Raw genomic sequence first — 22886 nt, 5'->3', positions numbered from 1 at the left:
CCATGTCCATGAATAATAAAAGAATGAATCTGCCATAAAAAAAAATTAAAAAAACTTTTTATTGCTGAAAAATAAAAGAGAGACCTTGTTTTGTAAGAATGCAGAATCTATCCACTTACCTTCAGGGCATTGATGACTGTCTCTATGTGCGTTTTAACTGCTTCATGGGAAAACTCAGAGCTGGCAAGGGTGCACATGCTTTCCAGGGCCAAGTAGCGCAGGTTGGTCTCTCTATGCTGTAAGAACTGGCCCAGCTGATTACATGCCCGCACAAGAAGATTCGGCTCACTGTTGAGAATCGGGCCATGAAGAGAGATTAAATACAACAGATAGAACTATCAAAACATAATTTCAGATCATTTAAACAGTGATCAATTAAAAAAAAAAAAAACAAGCACAATACATTTTTATATAAATCACTCATGAATAGGGATGGGTACCGAAACCCGGTATTAAACTGGCCCCGGGGCTAAATTATGAAAGACCATAGCATCAGTAAGACCTGACGCTATCGGTGCTGCTTTCGGTACTGGACGTAAAAAAATTAATGTACTATGTATTTTTGCTTAATAATGTGCACATTTTATCTCACCAAACATTTCTAATGTGTGATTATATTAAGACGTTTGTCTGTGAGATCTGCGAGATCTCTCATGCCCGCCGCAGAGGCTGTCTGTCAGTCACACACACCACAACGAGCACGGCGCACACACACAGTACGAAAAAAACCCCTGTAATAATAAAGAGTGACGATGGCGAAGAGATTTGCTTAATAATGTTATCGTGCACATTTTATCTTACCAAACATTTCTAATTTCCGATATTAAGACATTTGTTTGTGAGATCTGCGAGATCTCTCATGCGCGATATTTTTAACCCGATGCGGTGCGGACGCGCCTGGAAAAAACGAGCGCGTCGCACCGCGTGCGTGTCGCGACCGCGTCGCTTCTATAACCTACATTGGAAATAACAAACTTGAGCGCGCAAATGACGCAATATGTGAACGGCCCCTAACACAACACAAAGTAACACAACACAAAGTACCGATAAGAATACCGTTAAAGTACCGGACCGTTAAGCAGTATCGGTAAGAGTAGTAATACCGTTAAAACCTTAAATGATACCCATCCCTACTCATGAATCCATACGTACAAAAATGATTCCTAAAATGTGTGTTTTTAATTGTTTGTAAACTTCCTATGGGGGGCAAAAGAAATGGAGACAACTTGAACCTGTCATAGTGGATGATAAGAGAAATGGCTTCAAAGAGGATGGCATTCTTGGCATTGGAGTGCTGAACCTTCTTGGATTTGGGTGGCTCTTGGGCTTTGTTGAGGATAGTTTCGAGACACTCCACCAGCCGTCCCTTCACGGCACCATCCTCAGGCGGTGGGTAGCACTGCAGGAGTCGCAGCAGCTTGCAGGACAACCACGGAGCAGGAACGAAGTAGTAGGTGTAGTCCTGCAGGTCAGTGGAGGCTGAAGACACAATCTGAGAATGGAAATAATAAATACATGAATAAATAAAAAGAGAAGAACACATGAATTTGGGGCTGCAAAGAATTGAACATTTCATAAAACTGTCATGTGTTTTTTAGTGATAAACATGGCAAATAAAGAAAACTATGAAAAGATGGCAGGATGAACCAACTACAGATTTTTGCTGTAAGTACAAAAATTATAATTTTAATGCATTATAAATAAAAAAATTAACCCAACAAATTTGAAATGTTAATCTATGAAATATTTCTATTGTTACTTGCTATTCTTTTTATATAGAATTAACATTTTACATTTAAGTTAAATACACACCAAGGATCCAATGATATATCTGATCAAAATATAATAAAACAGTAATATTTTGAAATATTATTAGCATTTAAAAAAAAAATATATATTTTAATATATTTTAAAATGTAATGTATTCCGGTGCCTGTCATTACTCTAGACTTCAGTGTCACACGATCCTTCAGAAATCAGTAAAATATGTAGATTTACGGCTCAAGAACCATTTCCTAGTATTATGGTTAAAGTTGTGCTGCTTTAATGTTTTAGTTTTTTTCAGGATTCTTTGTTGAACAAAGTTGCATGCATGCATTCATTCATAAAAAGAATTGGCATTCTGATCAATCTCACAAAGTCTAAAAGGACTGCAACCTATTCAGGAAACTCTGGTCTATCGGCTCACATAAACACACACTCACCCTGCTGAGTCGTGACACAGCAAGCGACACACAGGTCTTGAACTCATCAGGGTTCTTCTGGCTGAGACAGGTGATCAGGGAGATTGCAGCAGTGACCACACCCTGAGAAAAGAACAATCAGAAATCAGAAAGAAGCCTTTTAAAATGCAATAACTAAATAAACCATGTTGATCTATAAAAGAGTACATTTTACACACATCATATGAACATCATGAGGTGGTGGTTTCCTATGTGCCAGACTTACCATGTGCTGGTCATTGAGCAGGTGCACCACTCTAGAGGTCCATTCTCCCATGAGCACCAGGTCTGGGGAGGTCTTATACAAACGGAGGAGACAGAGAGCAGCTGACTGTTTCACACTGTCCATAGTGTCCCTGCCATTAGAATAGGAACTACATTAGTTATCTATAGCATGTGAATAAGGTAAAAATCTTAACCAATATATATCACCATACTTTCCCCAGCTGGTTAAAATCACAGTACAAATTGGATAAAGCCAGGTACAAAATTTTCATTTTGCTGACAAACAAGCTTTTATGGGGATTTTATATATCATTTTAATCCCTCCATGAATGAGAAAATACTGTCAACAACCATAAAAAAATACATTTGCACCATAATTTTAAGAATAAAATGTGTGTGTGAATGGGAAAAATCATAATCACTATTATTTTGGTCAATACTGTAATCACGATTATTTAACGTGATTATGAGTGGGTCATATGATCAAAACTTTATGGAAGTGATTAATTTAAAGATGTCAAATATACATTTTAAGTAAATACCAGTGAAATTTCACAATTCTCAATTACACAGCAGAACACTAGGGCAACTTATACAAGTAAAAAAACTAATAAAATATAACAATCCTCAGAAAGTATTGAAAAATAAACCCAGTAATACAACTAAAACAAAAAGTAAAAGGTCAACTACATAAGAAAAAATTATATAAATGAAACAAACAGTGCTTTAAGTTAAGCATTCAGCTAGTATACAGTAAACTACAGAAATTGAATAATCAAATATAAAATAAAACGGCATATTCTTCACTGTAAGATTTAAACTTGTTTTGTGTCTTATTAAAGCTACAAAAGTCCTTCAGTCAGAAACCAGTAATTTTCTCTTTGTATTTTGTTGTTTGATTGATATTAAGCACACAGGCGGCAGAAGGAATATTACCTGTTGTCACTTTAAGAGCCTCACAGATCCAATTTAATGTTATACACGTTATGTTCACTTAAGACATAATTGATGAGGATTTACATGAATAATCACCAAGTGCTACATTTTGAAACATCCCTGTGTGTATTTGGCCATTTAGGCACACACCTTAGCTAAAAATTCACTTCACTTGTCAGTTTTGTTCCGTGTCTGAGCGCATGCACACTGATTTTAAAAACACAAATAAATCGAACAAATTAAGCCCATTTTGCGGTGCCACATTACACGATTTTTACTGATTTGCACGTGATCTTGGGCTTGTATGGAGAGTGAAACTGCACTGCTCGAGGGGTGGAATGGGGCACAATAATCTTTTTATCTTGATTATTGCATTTTCATAATCGCTGGAAGCCGAAACTGAAATCGAAACTGTATTTCGATTAATTGCACAGCTCTAATGTGTAGGTAGGTAGATCGATAGATAGATCTCTCTCTATATCTATCTATCTATCTATATAAAATTAAATGTGTATTTTGGCGGTTTTATTTTTTAACTAGTTTAAAAGAAAACAAGTTATGGAAGCAAATAGGACAAATGGTAACACTTTATTTAAAAAACCAATTCTCACTATTAATTAGTTGCTTATTAGCATGTATATTGCTATCATAATGGCTGTTAATTAGTACTTATAAAAGCACATATTAAAGCCTTATTCTACATGAACATATTTTAGATCCCTTAATCCACCCCATAATTTAACAACTACCATACTAACTATTAAATAAGCAGCAAATTAGGAGTTTGTTCAGAGAAAACTCTTAGTTAATAGTGAATGTGTTCTCTCTTCTAAAGTGTTACCGGAACAAATCCTCAAAATTGACCAGTGCCTGAAAAAAACAATGGGTTTTGCCTGTATTGTCTTGCCTTAAAAAAAAAAGTGTAGGCTATAACGGTCAAAAAAACCAAATCATAATCTCTAAAACTGAACACAAGAAAGCATTTCACTTTTCTTACATGTGACACCACAAATACACACTTTAATACATACTTTATTAATCCTCTTTTTCTCCTCATGCAAGGTCCTTCAATCTAAATCCCTCTCACACAATCCTTCCAACCCAAAGTTGCTCACCCAGCCACAAGGATGCGAGGAATCTCTCCAGCGAAGGCCTCGGCCATCTCTCTGCTGCCCACGTTGGCGATGCAGTGCAGAGCCAGACACATGAAGGTGGGGTTTCGGCTGGACAGGTCATTCTTGATGGCATTGTTAATCAGCCTGATCAGTTCACTGTTACTGTTCACCAGCACAGAGATGAAAAGATATCCCTGGAGCATAGACAAAAAAAAAGAAGCAGTCAAAAGAAAGCTGATGGTTATGCTTTATGTTTTGCACACAGACTAAAGCTGAAATGAAGACAGCATCACTGAAGAACTGTCATCTTCAAACAGGCTCAGAGCGGCAGCCCTGCAAGCTCTGTGGATAAGCACTACACCACGAGAGAGAGCTTTTCTCCCTCGCTGAGCTAATGTGCCTCCCTCACTGCTGCAAGGGTTGAAGCTCTCTTGAATTGCTTCATTTCCACTCTCTCTGCATCATGATGTTGTGCGTGCTGGAGGTTTGGAGGAATGGGTCTTGCAAGACAATCAGAATCATCTGAATTCTACTATCATTAGCAAAATTCAATCATTCGCTCTATTTGGTGTATTGAAACTCCATTATTACAGTTCACTGAATTGATCAAGAATACAATCTTCACTCTGGAAGCCTTTGCTTAGGTTTTTACAAATTTCTCTCTGATTGCCCATTACCTTTTCTTTCTCTGCCATGTATCGGTACATACATACATTATAAATTATAGTACCTTTTGCTTATTAGTCTGTTTGTTTGTTGGTGTAATTGTATTTATAAAAAATAAAAAAATTGTAATAAAATAACCTTCTGCAGCTAAATTCAGCATCCAAGACTCAGTATATCATGTATCGGAAGAGCAGTGGAATTTTCCGACTAATGGATGTGTTGAAACTGTTATCTGTAGATTGTGACTTATTGTTTAGTTTGAGAGACCAAATCTTACACAGCCGGCCGTTCAGTGACCTAAATCAGGTTTGGAATCTATTTGATGTGCTTATAAGTCTCATTTTAGAGAATCACAGAAATCTGTAAGGTTTAGAAGTATAAGAAAATTGGTATTCTATTTGAGTGAAGAAGCTGAGTTTTTGGGCAGGGCTCACAGGAAACTGAATATTGCATTGAATGTATTTGACCCGTATGGGAGGTCAAAACATGATGACATCACCTCATTCTTCAGCATTATACTAGAATGACTTGCAGTGAAAAGGACTTGAACAAAGGCTAACAAGATGCATGACTTGGTGTGCTCTACAACCCTTCCACAATTTCTCAGTGCTATGTAAATATCCTTCATTTTGCCATGTGCAGCATTATCCAAGAACAGATGCTAAGGACATGTGGAGTTTAGTGACAACACATGTTGTCGTTTAGTTTGCTTGGTAAATGTTATTTTAATGCTTTTCCTTTAAAACAAAAAGATAAGCTGACTCAAAATGGCCCTCAGTTTGTTGTTCTTTTTGTACCGAAACATGCTCAGATTGTCCAGATTCGGCCCTGCTTCTGTCAGTGTTACCCTGTGGAGCGCTGCGTGGCTGTTAGATCAGCAGGAGATAATTAGACCTCATGGTAGGTGTACATGGCATGGAGCACCACTAAGCCTCTTTGACAAGCTAAAAGCACATCTGTTGCTCACTCTCACTAGCTACAAAGGTTAAAGGTGCCATGTGCAAAAATTGAGGTAAAAATATCCAAAAAATGACCTACACGCATCAAAAGAATGAGAATAAGGGCGATGATGTCATTAAAAAAAATGTCAAGTTATAGTGCTGCAGAGATATCAACCTTAATTAGCATTAGAATTACTAGCCCCGGCCCAACAGGTGTCGTAATACCAGTTTCGGCCATGGGAGGTGGTATGCGGGCAACATAACCACCAGCCAACCTGCAATACACGAATAACTCGCACGGCTTGTGGGCGTACTTGAACCTGATGTCAATCGTGTGGAAAGTACAGCCCACTACTTCATTTCAGTTCAGGGAAGAGAGCGGAAGGATGACTGAAGCCCTTGGCAAGAGACCACCACCCGCTACAGGGAAACAACCGCGCTCGGAATCACAAATCAAATCCGATAAGAAAAGGAGCCGAACCAGAGTAAACATCGGCACTGCTTTCAATCGCTGGAGACAACTGATGGACCTGAAAGAAATGAGGTTCGACACCGAACTTGCAACATTTCTTTTGGATTGGTAAGTTAGATGCTGTTAGTATTTCGCTAGAAGTTTGTTTTATATGTTTGTGTATTTTTTTTTGGGAAGTTGTAACATAGAAATGTATCGAAGGCTGTTCGATAAACGTGCTAATGTTAGCGATAGCTAACCGTAGCTGCGTTTGATAATTAGCTGTCTGATGTTGACCAATGATGTTGACAGAATGCTGTCTGTCAAATTAATTTAATTCAAATAATGTGTATATACAACTCAAAATGTAATATGAACAAAACGAATAGGAACATATTCACTGGTAAAGGTGAAGGGGAGTAGCTTGAAGATGTCATGTTTCAAAATCACTTGACATCACCCAACGTTCCTCTGGAGGCAAAACGTCCTCTTAGGCTTCGGCTATGGCTGTAAGGTTGTTGTGAAGGTAGGGGCGGAGCATAGAGACTATGCCGTTTCTCGTTTGTTACTCTAGAGTAGACCAATTCACTTTATTGAGGCATACTGCCCCCATCTGGTATGGAATGTGGAGTATGACTTGATTTTTTTGCCAGACATGACAGATGGCACCTTTAAAACTGCAGAGTAATACAATTCAGATACTTTTGTTACACTACTGTTCAACTGTAGTTTGGGGTCTGTAAGCTTTGTAAAAATGTTTTTGAAATAAGCTTTGTTCTCAACTAAGGTACATTTATTTGATCAAAAATGCAATAATATTGTGAACCATCATTGCAATGTAAAAAAAAATTATAATTATTCCTGTGAAGACAAAGCTGAATTTTCAGCATCCATTACTTCAGATTCTTCAGGAATCATTCTAAAATGCTGCTTTGCTCAAGAAACATTTATAATCAATGTTGAAAACAGCTATGCTGCTAAATATTTTTGTGGAAACCAGTTTTTTTTTTTCAGGATTCTTTGATGAATAGAACGTTCTAAAGAACAGCATCTAAATAAACCAGAAATCTTTTATAACATTATAAATATTTTCACTGTCACTTTCGATGAACTGAATGCATTCTTACTAAATAATATATATATTTTTTTTAACTCCCCAAACTTTGAGTTTATATTCGTAGTTTGGTAGTTTATATTGGTAGCTACACCTCAGAAGCGGTTAACACTGCACACTGGATCTGTTTGTACAAAACAGTGTAATGTAGTCAATATCCTGCATATCATTTGCATGAGTAATCTCTTACATGTCTATATGCAGACAAAAGAGAGTATCTCTCACTGAAAGAAAAAAAGAGAAAACTGAAAACATTTACTTTTTGCTGATATCTTGCCATGGCGCTGAACTCATGAGGAGTGTCAGGTAACAAGCATGTAAGAGGCATTGCAAACTATTATATTTTCTTGTATATGCGGTTTTCGAAACTGCACACTTTGACTTATTTACCAGTAAATGTATTGTGAATGTGATTGCCACATGAATGCCAGGATAAATAAATGAATGAATTCAGACACTACTGCACTTTGTGTACCTAATTATCCTGATATGCAACTATTTCCTGTACAGTTGTCATATTTTGCATCATTTCCTTAAACCTTTGGTCTACTTCACTGGCCAAAAACATTGTAACTTATCTGCCTGTGAGTGGCAGTAAAGTGTGCAATAACTTACCAGAAAAATACATGCTTGCACACACTCACTCACAAAAGTCAACAGTTTCAATTCCAAAATAAAAAGACATTTCAAAACACCTTAAAACAACACTCCTTCTAGAATTTAATACACACATCCACACACAGTAGGATATTTGAGATGGTTCCACTCACAATCTGTTTCTCAGTGTACTTGTTGGAGCTGAGCAGGTTGACAGCCTCCATGTGGCCGAAGTCAATGTCATGGCCCAAAAGGAAGATGAAGAGCAGCTTGCACACATACTTCTTCTTGCTGTATCCATCCAAAGCCTTGTCTCCTTTAAATTTTGAGCGGATGTTGGCCAACTCTTTATTTATGCGTTTGATCTCGGCCTCTTTACTCTTACCTGAAGAGAGAAACGAAACACAGGGAGCCTCAGACAACAGGATTTCAACTGCCAGAACAATTGGTTATCACTGGGTGATCTGAACTTATCAGGAAACAACACAAGCTGACAAAATGCCCGGCTGCTGTTGATATCTTGCCTCAAATGGACATAGCTAGCATTTGCATTTACCATAGTACAGCTTAGACAGTATAACGGAGCTGTGAGCTCTTTAGGCATGAAAAATATGCACTTTCCATGCCATTATTTTCATTTCACATTCAATTATTCTTGTATAAAACTGTAATTAAAGTTATAAATCAAAATGCTTATATCTTTTTTAAAAATCTATAAATGAGTATCAAGGATCTTCATAATAGGATCAAAATCAGGAATCTGAAAAAAAAAAAAGAAAAGTAAAAAAACCTTTGGCCACAGTTATGTGGTGTGATTGTTGACAGGGATGGAAATTAGCACCTGCCACCAGCCAAATGCGTGTGATTTTGTTTTGCGGCAGGTAAACTCGCTTCACCTACCGGCCACCGTGGCGGGTAAATAAAAATAGCATACTGTTTCACCCGGCAGGTGAACAAAAAAGTTCATTTCCATCCCTGGTGTGTGTACAACACGCAATTAAGTGTAATATCATCGGAAGCAGCTCTGTGGAGAAAGGCAGTGTAAACCGGGCTCGAAACGGTGGCATTGTTCCCAGTACAGTGTTTGCAGCTGAAGTTAGTGCCGCCTGCGGAGTGATATATTTGTTGGTTATTTACAGTACGTTTTATAGCACACACTCATGTTATACAAGATTGCGTGAAGAGTTGAATTTGTTATCACGCACAAGTTTCCGCATACTGTAGCATTCTGCAACATTTAAGATTATATGGACAGTTTGTGTTTATTTTATTGTTTTTAACGGCATAATAAGCAAACTAACAAACAGTATTATCGGTCGCGTGTCTAATAACTGCTGTCCGGGGGATGCATTTTATTTCCAGTCTTCAAGTACTTTTTCAGATGTTAGCTCTGTGGCTAGTAAGTCAACCCTCTACACTGCGAGTAAATCACTCTCATATGCGACTAAATCTTCCTTCTGGCAACTAAATGATGTCTAATATTAGCCAATGGCTAATAAATTCTCTGATTTTGCTCGCCAGTGTGTTAGTTGGAGGCTAAGTTTAGCATAGATATTTTCACTCGCAAACAGTCGATGTGTGCTTATTTTTCCTCAATGGATCCACAACGCACCTGTATAAATGTACTGTAAACTCTTGTGTTAAGGAGCACAAATCACCCTCGCTTTCTCTCACACTCACATAGAGAGAGAGAGAGAGAGAGAGAGAGGGGATTGACGTGCTACATTTAAACAATATTTGTTGTGTTTTTCTGTCAAAATAATGGCGTTCCTATGGAAGACTTCAGCTTTTAAGAACAGCTGGGTTTTCCGGTAGTGGGTGGAGTTAATGCGCGAATGGCAATCTCATTGACTGGCGCTCACCTATTATCGTCCCTGTTTTGATTTCAGCAAATCTATTCGAGTGAACACACAAAACCTGATTAATAATCATAAATTCAGCAGCTCATTAATACTTAGTGTGTTTTATAGTTTTTATTAGTAGGAATTGTATTATTATTATCTTATCAGTATTTTTGTAAGTTTTATTTTCCTTTTTTTTTTTTTACAGAAACCAAAAAAGCACCACCACCAGTCCAGTTAAAATGTTCAGTTAAAATGACTAATAAGCATTCAAACATGGTTATCAAGTTTACTTCTAATTACTAAAGTTCTATTCTTAAATGATACTTGATTATTATAAAGCTTGACTGACTGGCGAGTAAACTAAAATAATTACTAGCCAATGGCGATTCAATTGCCAAGGTGTCCGTAGAGGGTTGTAAGTTATGTAGAAACAACATTGTATCACTACACATGTTTGACAGCTCTGGCGTGACGAGACGCATAAAAACGATGTATTAAAAACGCTGTGCGTTCGTTTGTCGGGTGTTTGCGAGCGTTTGACGGAAGTTTGCGAGCCGAGATTTCTTTCAGTGATACAGTGTTGATCAGGGGACTTTTCCCCACGTGTTCCCTCAACCACAAAAAAAAAATAAATAAATACACTTACACATACAAATACTGGTGAAGCCTTTCCTTTGGAATTAAATACAACATTATTAATGCGTACGAAAATGGTTTAGAATGTCATAAAAATTCTGTGCATTAAAAAAGTTGTGTATCATCCGGTTGGGCTACGGAGCTGAGAGAATGAGCTGCTTCAGTAAGAGTCGGCTGTTTCAAATAGATAGGCAGCATTTTTGAGCAACACTGAAAGAGAAAATGTCATTATTTCATTGCGACTTGAGATTAAATAAACTGCTTAATTATTGTAGATCTTGTAGTATTAATTTTCACATGCAGTTACACATTGTCGGTTAAAAACAAGAAAGTAGCTGGTTAAAAACATTGAGTGGCTGGTAGATTTTGAAATCCACCAGCCACAGTGGCCGGTGGACAAAAAAGTAAATTTCTATCCCTCATTGTTGATATTATAAAAGTTGGTGCATTGAGAATGAAATAAAAGGAGGGTCAAAGGAGCAGATGGTAAATGAAGAGGATGGCAAACTAGGAAAGACGACAGGAAGTAGCAACACATTTTTTTGGGGGGGGGGGGGGGTTAAACAGGATAAAGCCCTTGGAAATATTAAAGTTTTCACAAAGTCTGGTAAAATACATCCCTAATTTTCACACTTGCATGACAAAAGCCATGTTTTTGCAACTACATATACAAAATGTTGTACAGCTCATTATTGAATGTTATTGAAAGATTTCTTATTTTTTCCAGTGTTACTCATGTACAACAGATAAATATTCACTCTGCTTTGCACAAGCACTTTTCAAGAAGGAAACTGATGAAATCCTTGTAACTGCTGACACATGAGAATGCTGGAAGGAAAATAAAACCAAATGTTAAAAGAAAAAAACTTATGTTGAACAGCTTGGCAAATAAGTACTATTATATTTTGGTGCAATTTAGTGTCTGAGAATTTAGTGTTTTTGAGAATATTATCATCCAGTAGAGTCATAAGTTAGTCAACCTAACTTTGACCATGCAGACATGCTTTTACTGGTGTTGCAGCTTTAATGATTCTAATAGGACACTAATGAATTACACTACGTTTAGAAATCGACTTTTTGATGAATACATGCAAATGTAATTTGCAGTAACCACCGGTTTTATAATAATTGCAACAGACCCACTAATGTTGCAATTATGGCAGCAATGAAAGACTGAATCATACTCTCCCTCCACCAAAGTAACTTGACATAGCAGCAAACAAAATGGGTCAACATTATTCCTACAATTTATGTAAGCGTAGATGTTAACCAACTTAAAGTTCAAGCTGTTTAATGGTTGGTTCTCTGTATGAAAGCTTGCAGTAACATGCAATCCGATTTCAATTGTGGCTAACACCAATCATTGCTAACACTCAAACAAATCAACAGAATAAACAATCCTTTGTGCATATATGTTAAGTAAAAGATTATTAGGTAAAAGCATCATAAAGGTGTCTCAGACTGTATAGTACTAAACACACCCTCAAAAGTTTACCAGATGACATGCAAAGTGATGCACAACCTTAACCAAAAAAGGACTAACCTCAAAGGAATCAGTGAGCCAAATCTTATGGTTTGTTTGACACGATTAACTCACTAGCAATGACCTCAAAATCAAATATCAGCCAGAATGTCAGCACATACATTGCATTCTCATATCCTTTTTTGACGCACTATTTATTTTGTTCTCCAGCTCAATAATGATGCTGAAAAGAGCTCATTCAAATAGTGTCAGTGACAAACACCTGTACAATACTGAGAACACCAGTTAATGGATCATAAATTGAGTGGATCAATCCACTACTTAAAGGGAACCCTGGATATTAAGACTTGTATGGCTTAATATAATGCAATGCAATAGAGCAAGACAGACAGGCAAAAAAATTCACGCTGGATTTGATATGACAAAAAAAAATTATATTTATATTTTAAAACATACAAGATATTTGACAGTAATGTCAAATTGCCACTGAGGTGTCATCAAATACCTGATAAGTTTTAACAACTTTATTTTGTTAAGTTGTATTTTTTTAACAATTTATGCACATTTTGTTGTGTATGTCCTATTACTAATTTTGCACATTTTAGAGAGCACAGAGGACTGAAAGAATCTCTGGACTGTTGTCATTACTTATCTCATTATCTGTAGAGCTGTTATTAGATGATTGATGATCTCATGTGTGACTGATTTGTTTTTTCTTTATCACTTAAAAAAAAAAAAATTAGACTTTTTTTTGTTGATGTTCCAACTGGAATACACAATTTGAAATATTCAGAGAGTTCAATTATATGATGTGTTATATATTTTTTAGCATTTTTAAATTAATAAAAATGTAACTTTATGTAATATAGGCACATAACATTGTAATATTGATCACAGGCCCCTGAATCTAATCAAATAATATCACAGCATGTTTTGAGGTACTGGCAAGCATCACATTGCTGAAAGGGAATTAATGTCAGATCGTATTGGGATAAAACATCTGATTTACACCCCTACTCAGCACAACATCTCCATAAACGCATGCACTACCCACTATGACTCTTAATTGTGCATCAAAAGTTTTAGTACAGAAGCCACGCATTTTTAAGCATGAGGACCTAAATTAAAGTGTGGACATATTTTTACTTGCTCGTATACCTGCATAAGACATGCCATATATTTATATATACAGGTGCATCTCATATTAGGATGTTGTAGAAAACTTCATTTCAGTAATTCAACTAAAATTGTGAAACTTGTTTATTAAATCAATTCAATGACTGAGGTGGTTTTAGTCTTTTGGTCTTTTAATTGTGATGATTTTGGCTCACATTTGACAAAAAGCCACCAATTCACGATCTCAACAAATTAGAATATGGTGCCATTCCAATCAGCTAATCAACTCAAAACTAGGGATGCACCGGTTGACCGGCCATAAATCGGAACTGGAGACGGTTTTTGGTCTTTTTTTGGCCGATTTTTCCGGAAGTGCGCCCGCGTGCACAGACTACATTGTAATCATTCGCTATCATGTCATTTGTGTGGAAGTATTTCGAAAGTTGTGCGCAGGACACGGACAACCGTTCAGCACTGGCACAGCAGGAAGCGAACTGCTGACTGCACAAAATAAGAGTCCCTTTCCTGCGCTCATTGAAGTACCTGTCCGCGCACTGCACAAGCGGAGACAGTTCAGCTCAACTTCTCACGTGTTGGAAGAGAAAATGAAACGGACTAAACTGTGACAAAACTGAAATGCTTTTTTTTTTTTTTTTTTTTTCGTAAAGTAGAACTTGCATACATGTTTGAAAAGCCAGAAGTAAACGTTAGTTCTGTATAGGATGATTATTTTTATTTTACCTTAAAATGACATCGACTTAATTTGATTTAAAAATCACCTGCTGTAGCACACTGAAAAAGTATTTCATTAGTCGAATAAAAAAAATTTAGGGTAATGAATGATTCACATCTATATTTTTTAACTTGAAATAAAAATATAGATGTGAATCATTTTTATTGGATGAATGAAACACTTTGCATCTTTGTTTTATTCGCACCAACATTATTTCATTTTAACAATTTGGAAAATGTATTTATATAGCATACTTTCATTTAGTCTGACTGGTAAAGAACTTTTATTTAAAACCAAATTTAAAAACTAAAATACTGAATGCTGATTAAGAAACATCTTATTGAATGTGTGTTGATTGTGTTGTTTGGACTGTAGAACTATGCAGTTATTGCCTTTAATTTCACATGGTTACAGTTAATCTTTTAATTTAAGGCCAGTTCTCTGTAGTTTCAACCCAATTCAAAAACAAAAGCTAAATGCTGATGTCTGTACCATCTATGTTTGTATTGAATGTAGGCTACTTACTATGCAGTTACTGCAATTAATTTCAGATGGTTACGGTTATTGTTTTCAATAGCCAAAAGCCAGTTTGGCCTATAAAATACCAATTAAACATCTTGTTTATGCACACTTTCCTTCTTTCATATTTGTTGCTTAAAGATAAAAAAAAAAAAAATTCAGAAATCGGTATCGGCCAAGAAAAATCATGATCGTGCATCCCTACTCAAAACACCTGCAAAGGTTTCCTGAGACTTCAAATGGTCTCTCAGTTTGGTTCACTAGGCTACACAATCATGGGGAAGACTGCTGATCTGACAGTTGTCCAGAAGACAATCACTGACACCCTTCACCTGGAGCCACAAACATTCATTGCCAAAGAATCTGACAGAGTGCTGTATCGAAACATGTTAACAGAAAGTTGAGTGGAAGGAAAAAGTGTGGAAGAGAAAGAAGCAAAACCAACCGAGAGAAACGCAGCCTTTTGAGGATTGTCAAGCAAAATCAATTCAAGAATTTGAGTGAACTTCAGACGTGTCACCTTACCGACGTGTCAAGGAATTTGACTACAGTTGTCGTATTCCTCTTGTTAAGCCACTCCTGAACCAAAGACAACGTCTCCTTAGCCCAGGTAAGACGATTAACCTGGTCTAAGGAGAAGAAGAACTGGACTGTTGCCCAGTGGTCCAAAGTCCTCTTTTCAGATGAGAGACAATTTTGTATTTCATTTGGAAACCAAGGTCAAAGAGTCTGGAGGAAGGGTGGAGAAGCTCATAGCCCAAGTTGCTTGAAGTCCAGTGTTAGGTTTCCACAGTCTGTGATGATTTGGGGTGCAATGTCACCAACCAAGGTGCCCAACAGGCTGTTGTTCCCACATGTTTTAAAACTACCACCATCATCCCAGTTCAGAAGAAGCCATCTCCATCCTGCTTCAATGACTACCGTCCTTGTTGCACTTACCCCAATCCTCATGAAGTGCTTTGAACGGCTAGTCATGCACCACATCAAGTCTGTCCTCCCACCCTCCCTGGACCCCTTCCAGTTTGCATATCGGTCCAACCGCTCGACGGATGATGCCCTCTCCACTTCCCTCCACTCAGCACTCACACATCTGGACAAAGAGGACTCATATGTCAGAATGCTGTTCATTGACTTCAGTTCAGCATTCAACACAATCATCCCTCAACAGCTCATTTACAAACTGATACAACTGGGGCTCAACACTTCGCTGTGCAACTGGCTGTTGGACTTTCTGACTGGAAGACCTCAGGCAGTACGGGTCGGCAGCAACACATCCAGCACCATCACACTGAACACTGGGGCCCCCCAAGGATGTGTGCTGAGACCCCTCCTCTTCACTCTGACAAACTACAGGAGCGAGGTGAGCCGCCTGGCCGGGTGGTGCAGTGACAACAATCTCTCTCTGAACGTGGAGAAGACGAAGGAGATTGTTGTTGACTTCAGGAGAGCACACACTCAGCACGTTCCTCTGACCATCAACGGTGCGACTGTGGAGAGAGTGAGCAGCACCAAGTTCCTGGGTGTGCACATCACAGAGGACCTCTCCTGGACTGAAAACACAGCAGCACTGGCCAAGAAATCAAATCAGCATCTCTACTTCCTCTGCAAACTGAGGAGAGCCAGAGCCCCGCCCCCCATCATGTACACCAGGGGTTTTCAAACTGTGGGTCGCGACCCACTTGTGGGTCACAGAATGGAACAAGGTGGGTCACACAAAGTCACTTGGCTGCAGCTAAATTTGCGTTTCAGTAAAAACACACACACACACTCACACAGTTCAGTCTAGGGCTGCACGAATGTGACGAGTGGGGCGGGGCCGAGAGCCGTGGAGTGATTGGGAAATGAGCGACACCTGCAACACTCACCGGTCTCGAGAACCCCGGAGGAGATAGGAAGTATACAAAAGAGGAGCGACGACAGTGAAGGACGAGAGAGGCCACTGGGTGGCGTCTGTACTTCCCGGTCAGAGAGCACCTGTCCATCAAAAGCTCACTATCCAATCAGAGTAGATCACTGTTAACACCACCCCCATGAGATGTTTGTGTCAAAACACCAAACGAAAAACTGCGAAACGTAAGCGAAATCTGTAGCAATGAATTCAGAATCCACGATTAGCGAAAACGAATCTTTGAAAAACATTAACAAAGAATGAAGCATATTTGAAGAGCCTGTTAAATTTGTGCGACTGAGTTAATTTTTTTTCATTTTCATAGTGTTTTTCTTCTTTTGTAATGGCATATTTTTGATAGTTTCTGAAAAAGTTACGTTCAGTTTTATAAAGTTTCGTTCATTATTATTGAAACAAATGTAATTCCATAAGCAGGGCACAAATGCAGGATTAATTGTAACACTACAAGATTTAAACATTTCCACGTAACAAAATGTACAAAAGTTTGCAATATTTCCTTGATGTATCATCTCTGTTTAGAGAAAAATTTGCCAAAGTTCAGAAGTCTTTTGAAGATATTGCTGAACATTTATTTAACCATCACAAAAATAAATATATTTTTTTTATTATTATTTAAAATGAGACACATCTGTTTATTATAATTTTTTACCAATTTCACAATTATTTTAATCTCAAAACTGTGTTAGATAGCTCTGCTTTGCTTCTCATGCTTTTCTAAATAAGTGTTGGATTGTGCTCCGTTCTCGACGACACAAACGGAAGATCATGAATGTATTTTCTGCAACAAAACACAGCAGCGCAGATTACAGTTCACTAGAGTGAGCCTGCTTCACGTTTTTATGGACACTACATATTTTAACGTCTGTAAACAAAAATTAAAACTGAAATATTAGTAGTGAAAATTTTTTATTTTTATTAAATACTTAATTTCTGTCATCAAACTTTTAAGATTAGGCTTAAAGTAATGTCAATCGTTTTCTTATTTTTTTTTATATATATATATTTTGGTGGGTCGTGAAATAGATTACACTTGTCTAGGTGGGTCGTAGAATGGAAAAGTTTGGGAACCACTGATGTACACCTTCTACAGAGGCACCATCGAGAGCATCCTGTCGAGCTGCATCACTGTGTGGTATGGTGCCTGCAACGCGTCCTGTCGAAAGACTTTGCAACGCATAGTGAGAGCAGCTGAGAAGATCATTGGTGTCTCTCTCCCCTCCCTCCAGTACATTTATGGAACCCGTCTCACTCGCAAAGCCCTCTGCATCGCAGGTGATCCCACCCACCCATCACACAGCTTCTTCAGCCTGCTGCCATCAGGGAGGAGACTGCGGAGTCTCCAGGCCAGCACCAGCAGACTGAAGGACAGCTTCATCCACCTGGCTGTCAGGAAGCTGAACTCACTCCCGAACTTGCCCCCCCCCCCCTCCCCTCTTCTGCCCCAGGCACCACTGAACTATGAACCCCCGCCCCCACTAATATACGATGACATGCACCAGTCACTTTGTGCAGCCTTGGTCTGCTCACTACCTCATTCTCCATGGAACTGACATCATTCCACTACCTCATCAGTCAGTTAAATAAAATAACTGTTCTTGAGCCCTTTGCCACTTTAATCAGACTTAATAAGCTTTTGTTTTTGCACTAAATCTTTTATCTGCACTGTTGTTCACTTCATTGATTTGCACTCTATCTGCCATTTGCCTTGCGCTGCTTTAACTATTTTTAATTTTATTATATGTCTTATATAAACATTCCATTATGGTATAGTTGTATCTAAATTTTATATTTTGATCTAGATTTTTAGGCTTTAATGTTAATGTTATCTGTGTGCACCGGGGGTCTGAGAGTAACGCAATTTCGATTCTCTGTATGTATGTACTGTACATGTGGAAGAATTAAAAATAAAGCAGACTTGAACTTGAACTTGAATGTCATCTGCTGGTGTTGGTCTATTGTGTTTTTTCAAAACCAAAGACATTTTGGAGCACTTCATGCTTCCTTCTGCTGACCAGCTTTATGAAGATGCTGATTTCATTTTCCAGCTGGATTTGGCACCTGTCCATACTGCCAAAAGCACCAAAAGTTGGTTAATGACCATGGTGTGTGTGTGTGCTTGACTGGCCAGCAAACTCACCAGACCTGAACCCCATAGAAAATCTTTGGGCTATTGTCAAGAGTAGTTTTGTCAAAAGACCCGGTACTTCGGTACCAAGTCAGTACTAAAAACATTTAAATGTGACGGTACCAAGTTTCTTTAAGTACCGGTAGTACCGAGGTCCCGTTCAAACCCGGTTCAGCGCTATGATTTCCGCGAAGCAGAAAACGAGGACGGAATCTCAAAATCCAGTCATGAAAATGAAACTTACATTTTAATATGGACAGTCGTGGAATTTGTCAAAGTTAGCATAAATTAATCAAATCAAATCTCCATATGGACCAGTATCTGTAAATGTAAAGGCGCAAAAGTTGTTTGAAATATGAATCCGTGTTCTGCGCGTCTCTGTGTGAATTAATGAATGGCAGAGACATGCAGGTTTGTTTACTACATAGACCGAAGCGCATGACGCTTGCATTAATTTCAGCATCTGAGCTTCAGAGTTCTCTCTCCATCAAGCGATCTGAACTTTTCAGTTCATCTCAATGGACGCACAGCGCACCTGTATTTGATGCTCTGTAAACTCTTTGTGAAGGCGCACGACTCACCGTCGCTTTACTGATAGCGCTGTTTCTCACACACGCAAAGAGAGAGAGCGAGAGTCTTACCACGCTGAATCGACACGCTATATGTAAACTATTCTTTGTAGTCTTCTCCTGTCAAAATAATGGAGTTAAATTAGAATTATTCATATTCATTTTCGAACAAGCAGAAGACATACCGGTTTCTCCGGTAGTGGGCGGAGCTAATGCGCAAATGGCAATTTCATTGGCTGGCGCTGATCTCTTACCGCGCTGTTTTGATTTCAGCAAATCATTTTGACCAAACGCAGACAACGTGATTAATATTCATGAACCCAGCAGCTCATCAATTCATAGTGCATTGTATATACATTAGTATGATAGTAGAATTAGTAGTAGTATTATCTTTTAATAATAATTTATATGATCTATTACTATTTTTTTTACAGAAACCTTTAATGACCAAAAATATCTTAAGCATCACCACCAGTCTTCAGTTCAGTTAAAATGACAAATATGCATTCATTAGGCCTAAAAGTTCATTTTTACATAAAGGCATTGTGCTAGAAATATTACTATTATTTAGTAAAATGTATGTGATACTGCTACTACTGTTGAATTTTTTTTAAAACTTTATTTTTTAAAGAAATAAATCACAATATTTCTTCCATGTTTTAATTTTAATAGCAAATCCCCTTTATTTACCAAAAAATGTGTTTAAATTTCATAAATTAAAAGACAAATTCAATTTGGGTGAAACTTGTTTACTGTTTTTCATAATTATATAACTTGTAGAAAAACTTTAAACACAATTGTAAATAAGTATAAAGAATGGCATTGGTTTTATTTTTAGTGCTAAAAAGTTTTTTTTTTTTAATTAGCATATTTTTGTGTTTTGCTTTGGTACCGAAATTGGTACCGAGAACCGTGGATTTTCACTGGTATCGGTACCGAATACTGAAATTTTGGTACCGTGACAACACTACTCGAGAAGATGAGAAACAAGAGACCAAAAAATGCAGATGAGCTGAAGACCACTGTCAAAGAAACATGGGCTTCCATACCACCTCAGCAGTGCCACAAACTGATCACCTCCATGCCACGTCGAATTGAGGCAGGAATTAAAGCAAAAGAAGCCCTGTCAAGTATTGAGTACATGTACAGTAAATGAACATACTTTCCAGAAGGCCAACAATTCACAAAAAAAATGTTTTTTTATTGGTCATATGAATATGAAGTATTCTTATTTGTTGAGATAGTGAATTGGTGGGTTTCTGTTAAATGTGAGCCAAAATCATCACAATTAAAAGAACCAAAGACTTAAACTACTTCAGTCTGTGTGCACTGAATTTATTTAATAAATGAGTTTCACAGCTGAATTACTGAAATAAATGCACTTTTCCACAACATTCTAGTTTATTGAGATGCACATATACATTATATATATATATATATATATATATATATATATATATATATATATATATATATATATATATATATATATATATATATATATATAACTGTGTATGTGGTGCCAAGTTTTCATACTTTAGGTCTTAAGATGTTTAACAGAAGGGTGAGGATGAAAAAGTTCATGGATATCAATCTTATTTGCAGCCATTCTTTAAAACACCACAAAATTACTATAGGAACTTACCACAAAAAAGCCTTTTAAGATTCAAGAGGTAAAATTAGAGGTACAAAATAAGCAGCAGCAGAAAACTACAGAAACATCTAAACCAGATGACCCTCCTATAACGCTGAGCTCAAGGCGACTGCTTGATAACTGGATTATCGTGAAAAACACATCTGAACTGAATCCTCTGGGCGAGCAGCGATATCAACCGCTATCCAAATAGTCAAGGTGACGAGACCAAAATAGACAAGACAAGACATGCTGGATACACCATCTGCAGTGAAACACACGGTTTTCGGTGGCGGCCTAGCGGGCTCACTGACGATAAAACATCTCTCCATCACCGGAGCTAAAGCTAACGGGCCCGGGTGATCGTCCAAAAGCCAAGAGCCACTCGTCTAACTTTAGCCTATAATTCTGGATAAAAAGCATCACGGAGCAAACCAGAAGCCATTTGATCCAGTTTAGGGCGTATATAGGAAGAGTTCAGTGCAGCTGTGTTTGAGTGTGACAGGGACACTTACAGTTTCTGATGTCCGAGATGAACACAGCTAATCCTCGCATCCCGTCTCCCTTCGACACAGCCGGCATGTTTGCTCGCTTTTTCTCTTCAAGTCGGCTTCAACAAGAAACAAATGACTTTCAGATGTTCAGAGGTGCAAGTTAAACAGACGGCGGTTTTAGTTCTAATGAACCGAGCTAGCGGGCTAAAGTTAACTCACACTTAAACCGCGAATTTAGCCCTGAGTAAAACTGTAAGCGCTCTTAAAGCACACAGAAATGAAGCTGCGGGTGTTTATGAAGAAAAGAAGTGAATGCAGTTAGTGAGAGAGTGAGCGAGGGAGAGACTACTGTTTCCGTTGGCTAATTCATTCAATCCCGTGAACTCTCGTCAATGGGAAAACTATGGAAAGGCATGCACTTCCGTTGCGGTAATGTTACTGACTAATTAAAAAACAAGCCACCGTGTTGCTTTTAATTTAAGATTATGCGCCTATATGTCGATGGTGTTAAAATAACAATTGACAGATCTCTGACTTTGAAACACGCACGGCAAGCTAGCCAAACAGCTAGCGAGCTGGCTAGCTCTATCAAATGTTAGAATACATCACCCAAATGACCGCGATCGGACAACGGGGAATCCTGCTTGCTGACGAATTAATCTAACAGACCTTTTTCTCAAGGAAAAGATCGCTGTGTGCTATAATTAGCCGTCAATACTGTACGAGACTTTTCGTTCGGTCGCTGTACCCGGACGGAGCTCGTGACAGAACGGGCAATGAGCTCGCGCCAGCGCTTCCTCCCCACATGTCCCGCCTCCAGCGCGCTTCACCTAATCTGATTGGCTAGTTGCGCTTCTGTCCCTGTCACCCAGTACACCATTTGTCCGTTCGTACGTCAGTTACATTTAATGACCATTTTAATTGGCTTGAAGACAAGACTGTTGAAAGTATCAAAGGGCAAGTATGTGGGAATGGTGATAAATTGCTAAAAGAGAGGTTGTAAATTACACTAATTAAATCTGACGACTGGTTTTTCATTTTTAAAGCTGATTATTGAAATAGTTTGATATTGATTTTGTGAAGGGGAAAAACAAATTTATAATAAAAAACATAAAAAATGTATAATAAAAACATTAAAAAACATTATTAAACCTTATTCTTCCATGCATCCATTTTCCAAAACACTCCACTATGAATTGCTACAAGGAAGCTGGAACGTATATGGAAAAACCCTGTAGAGATGCCCAGCACATCACAGCAGCTTTTTCAAATAATTTCTGAAAAATGCTGTCATATGTATTTTATATATTCTACAAAATAACATGACAGCTGAGATTTTACCTTGTTTTTTACCTTGTGCTAGCTAAGGGGTCATCTTACCCAGTAATACCGTAAGGTAGCACATATCAGTTTTGTGTAATGTTACGGCCCTCACCATACTGTGATGCCGTGTCCCAGAGTGACAAGACAAAACCAATGAAACCATATACAAACGAGGCATTTGTTGCATCCAGTGGGGACATAATTACTGATTATAATGACTTATACTGTCTTTTTA

General features: G+C 37.9%; 1 protein-coding gene across 3 annotated transcripts in view; it reads right to left on the bottom strand.

Moving 5' to 3' along the window:
* Positions 1–22113, bottom strand: part of LOC132149184 (AP-2 complex subunit alpha-2-like) — a 34063-nt gene extending 11950 nt beyond the window's left edge. For all 3 annotated transcript variants that reach the window (XM_059558180.1, XM_059558181.1, XM_059558182.1), the window contains exons 1-7: positions 21350–22113; positions 8441–8652; positions 4499–4692; positions 2449–2578; positions 2205–2306; positions 1233–1492; positions 120–288 (exon numbers count right to left, since the gene is read on the bottom strand). In XM_059558180.1, the coding sequence (XP_059414163.1) occupies positions 120–288; positions 1233–1492; positions 2205–2306; positions 2449–2578; positions 4499–4692; positions 8441–8652; positions 21350–21416 (1134 nt within the window). In that variant the 5' untranslated portion in view covers positions 21417–22113. The remainder of the gene's footprint in view (positions 1–119; positions 289–1232; positions 1493–2204; positions 2307–2448; positions 2579–4498; positions 4693–8440; positions 8653–21349) is intronic.
* Positions 22114–22886: the final 773 nt, after the last annotated feature.

This window comes from Carassius carassius, chromosome 9, assembly GCF_963082965.1.
Source record: "Carassius carassius chromosome 9, fCarCar2.1, whole genome shotgun sequence".
Lineage (NCBI taxonomy): Eukaryota > Metazoa > Chordata > Actinopteri > Cypriniformes > Cyprinidae > Carassius > Carassius carassius.
The sequence above is the reverse complement of the archived record's forward strand: the minus strand, read 5'-3'. Positions and strand labels throughout refer to the sequence as shown.